At 39.5% G+C, this 4,615-nt stretch overlaps 1 protein-coding gene across 1 annotated transcript in view; it reads left to right on the plus strand.

Annotated features, from left to right (window-relative positions):
- Nucleotides 1-221: 221 nt before the first annotated feature.
- LOC142095431 (membrane-spanning 4-domains subfamily A member 8-like) overlaps nucleotides 222-4,615 on the plus strand; it is an 11,226-nt gene continuing 6,832 nt past the window's right edge. The window contains exons 1-2 of the mRNA XM_075178376.1: nucleotides 222-242; nucleotides 4,052-4,108. Coding sequence (XP_075034477.1) covers nucleotides 222-242; nucleotides 4,052-4,108 — 78 coding nt within the window. The remainder of the gene's footprint in view (nucleotides 243-4,051; nucleotides 4,109-4,615) is intronic.

The raw sequence follows: 4,615 nt of genomic DNA on the forward strand, positions 1-4,615 counted from the left end.
TGTTGTGCTGGTTAAGATTCTCCAGGTCTTCAAGGTGGTCTTTAAAGACATCCATTTCTGCTCTCATCTCCGTGATCTCTGTGTCTGTAGATTGTTGGTGGCAACAAACTGCGCCTAGCTGGTTTTCAGTGTCAATACGAGCCCCCAGCTCTGCAGTATCTGAAGGAAGTTCTGAAACATTCACTCTCATTTCAGATTCAGATTGAATAGTTTTAGTGACTATGGCTACAACATTATTACCTGTAAGTGGGGTGGTAGAGACATAGGTTCCGTCTGAATTCGAACTCTCATCTGTAGGATCCGAAGTTACTTTAGACCGCGTGCCAGCTTTTTCCTAAGCTGCCAAAATTGAATGCTTAGAAATGGACACAGCTTTCCCTTGTTGACGAGACATCATTACAGATAAAACTAAATTGTAAATTAAGCTAAGCTGTAACGCAAACAAATTAGATCAGGATAAATCAGGTAATATAAATGGCTGCTGTGTGAGGCTTATCAAGGTGGGCCACTGTATGCAAACAAGTAATTATATTGTGCAGGGAAGCTGGGTTTCTCCTCTCGTATATCTCAGAATTTCACTTGCTGTGGATCATCGTGACGTAGATCAAAACATACGTGCAGGTAATCAGCTAAGGAGCTGGATGTTAGCATGTCTTGGGTTAAATAATGAACAGGTGTGTTAATAGGTGATGTTGAATAAAGTTTAGTATTTCTATCTTTGGCCACTAGATGGCAGCAGAGGCCTTGGAATTTTGCAAGTGTGATGCTAATACAGTGCAATATAGGCAGAATTACACACAACTTAATGGGCCAAAGGGTTTGTATGTTCTCCCATGTTTGCATAGGTTTCCTCCGTGTGTTCTGGTTTTCTTCCCACAGTCCAAAAACATACTCATAGGTTAACTTGCTACTATCAAATTGATCCTAGTCTCTCTCTCTGTATGTGCATGTATGTTAGGGGATTTAGACTGTAAGCTCAAATGGGACAGGCTCTAATGTGAGTTCTCTGCAAAGTGCTGCAGAATTGGCGCTATATAAATAGCTGATGATGATAAAACAAACAGTCACAGATGGTTATGTTGTGAGAGATTATATGTCTGTGTTAATACTGTACACAGTACTCACGTGCAGCGCTTCCAATAGATGGGTTCTGCAGTTGGCTGTTATCAAAGATTTTTAGGTGGTACAAGTTCTGTGTGGAAGCTGAATTTAAGCGTTTGGTGTGAGAGAGAGGCAAGATAACGCCTCCTGGTCACTTGGTTGTCTCCTTAGTTTGCCCCAAATAACAGCCTGTGCCTGGGTGTGGGGGGAGTTCCGCTCAGTATCAGCCAGAGAGCGTGCAGTGGATGTTAGTTCCTATGTCACTGAAGCAGCACGGGCGATGCAAAGCGGGAGAACTGGCTGTGTAGTACGCCGCAAATCTCTCCGTGGAGGGTGCCGGATAGCCAGCGGGATCACCGCCGCTAACAGCCAAGGTGGTCAGGCAGTTGGAGCCCACCGAGGGAGGGAGCGGGTCTGCGGTATCCAGATGGCTGGACAGGCCCAAGGCAAAGGAAGGATGTCCCTCTCTCTCTTTCTGGCCATCCCAGTATTGCCCGTTGGGAAGGTAGCTGGTCTATATGTAGATATAACCCGATGTTTTAAGGGTGTTTGGCTCAAAGGTGGTGGCAGCCTCTTACCTCTGCGTCCAGCCACGATGGCGCCCAAGCCATCGTGGCTATGTCACTTGCAAGCGCGACTTGGACATTTCTGATTTTAAAGCAGCAACGCACGGACCCGTGTAGGTATTACCTTTACGTTAAGGGTTAGGGTTAGGGGTTAGGGCTTAGGGTTAGGAATACAATTAATATTATCATAATTAAATGTGTTTGTACATTTCCGCTTTAAAAAAAAACAAAAAACAAAGTGGCGCTTGCAAGTTACGTCATTTGGAAGTGTCGCCCTCTCCCCACATCGGATTTCTAGTGTATCTGTTTACAGGTAAGTAGTTGCTTTTTTACATGTCACTTTCTTCACTATCCTAATAATTATGTAGGTGTAAGCACTGTCAATGTTTACATTATCATTAACTCGTACTACACCCCTGTTTATTATTACTACTATGAAATTATCTTGTCCACTTTTTGATTTTTTTGTTGTTTGTAGTCCCATTTATCCCTAGCAAATTTTCTTTTCTTCACTTTAAACACATCTGTTTCAATCCTCTAGTTTCTTATTCAGGACTAGCTCATTCGCGCTAAAATCCTCTTTGTCCTTATAGGGTTCTAAAAGTGTTTCTTTAGTATGTAGTTCACTCTCTATCTTGTGAAAAGTTGTTTTTTATCATGTATATTTTATCAAATTTTTGGACCATTCATTTAAAATAATATCCCTTTCTTCCAGTATCCCTCTAGGGATATGGTCTACTTTCTGATAATGTTCTAGACTCTTAATGTCCCACCAGATTTTTGCTTCCTTAATCTGTATCCTAAAAGAAATTAACCAACTCATTGATTTGGTCTAGTGAGACTGGATTGTCATTAAAGATGTTTTGACTAAACTCAGATCTCTGGTTCAAATTGTGTTAGTGGAAATGAATGTTTTTAATGAGTTTTATAAAGTCTTAATCTGTTGAAAAGTTGTTTTATCTGTGTATACTTATATATTGCATATAATAATTATGAAATATTGATATTGTATAAAATTATATTTGATATTGAGTTATGAGACAACCGGTTATACATTGTTATATGTTAGAGGTGCCCATATACAAGATGGCTGTCGGGAGAACACATGAATATTTCCCATGCTTATAATTTCTATGTCTATAATGCCAGGCTATATTCTAGTTATTGTAGAGCCCAGGACAGCAAACTTCCACAGGACATGATGCCATCTGGTCTGACGTGACATTTTACAAGTGGCATGGTACTGCGCATGCACAGTTGTAAATCCGCACCACGCGCAAATTGGCGCGGCACGCTTTATAAACACAGCAGTGGAAACCTACAATATATGTCCTGATGAAGTCTTGTAATAAGACGAAATGCATTGAGACTTTGAACTACCCATGAATTTGTTCCTAATGAACATTTACTGGTGGATTTCTGGACTCTCATTTGGGCTACAGAAATACGAAGACTGACTTAGAATAAGCAGTTACCTCAGCCCCAATCATCCAATATAGAGGGATCTCAGGACTCCAGATAAGCTCTAACTATATATTAGTTTGTTAGTGTATAAACTATAAGTTTACTGATTAAAGTTGTTTTATGCAAAAATACTACACCATGTGGTTCTTTATCTCTTCCTATTGGTGGCATTCAGCAGCATCAAGATATATGGAAGTATCCAGGAGTGTAACAGATAAGCTTATATATTTTTATATCTGATACACCTAAGCACTGTCGTTTGGAGTGGTTGTGTGCTAATACTCACTGGTTGAAACAGTATTACACTATTTCAGGTTTCCACTCTTTTCTCTTATATGTTACGGAGCTCCTAAAGACACTTGTTCTGAGATTGGGGACCCTAATTTATATACGCGTTTTGACATACATGTCTGGTACGCATATAAATTACCATCAATTGCTTTAGGCATGGATTCCTAAAATACTACACGCCCTATTCAGCTATCTTTTTCTTAGAGAGATGTAGATAAGATTGTTTTTAATTTCATTTTAAATGGAAAATTAGACTTTTTTCAAAACACCATTCTCTCCTGTGTATATGACACTTCTACATTATTATGCTGTGCACAAATATTGTAATGAGACTTTTGCATTTACTATTAGCACTGTAGAGCCTTATGTCTGTGCAATCTATAGTTGCATCCCTAATCTACGTCTAGCATAAGTATAGGGCACATCTTCACATGTATCTGACTCACACTTAAGTATGCTTTTTTGCGTAGTCTTTTACTACGTGCATTTGATGTGCAAATACGTTAAACTGTAAATAGTGCAGACCAGGTACAGTGTGCACAAACACCTAGGTATGTTCGAAATAGATAATCTGTGATACAGCATGTGTACATATTGCATGATATTAATTATGCATTTTATTTTTGCAGTACATAATTGCAGGAGGTCTGACAATTGGAGCTCAGTGTAAACCCAACATCTGCTTGGTGAGTTATCTGATAAAATCTAACATATTGTGTATAAGGACATATTTGTAGAAAAGCAACATAAGCCTGGCCCTAAAGCAACAGAGCACTAGAATTAATCTAGTGTACATATGGATAAATATTATTTTTCATAGGGTCTGCTGCCTCAGTTTTTATGATGGCAATTTGCATATACTCCAGAATGTCATGAAGTGTGATCTGATGAATTGCAATTAATTTCAAAGTCCCTCTTTGCCATGACAATGAACTGTATCCCAAAAACAACATTTCCACTGCATTTCAGCCCTGCCACAAGAAGACCAGCTGACATCAGGTCAGTGATTCTCTTGTTAACACAGGTGAGAGTGTTGACAAGACAAGGCTGGAGATCACTCTGTCATGCTGATTGAGTTAGAATAACAGACTGGAAGCTTTAAAAAGTAGGTGGTGCTTGGAATCACTGTTCTTCCTCAGTTAACCATGGTCATCAGTGCTTTGCAAAAAAAGGGCTTCACAGGCAACGATATT

This window comes from Mixophyes fleayi, chromosome 6 (genome assembly GCF_038048845.1).
Source record: "Mixophyes fleayi isolate aMixFle1 chromosome 6, aMixFle1.hap1, whole genome shotgun sequence".
NCBI classification, from domain to species: Eukaryota; Metazoa; Chordata; class Amphibia; order Anura; family Limnodynastidae; genus Mixophyes; species Mixophyes fleayi.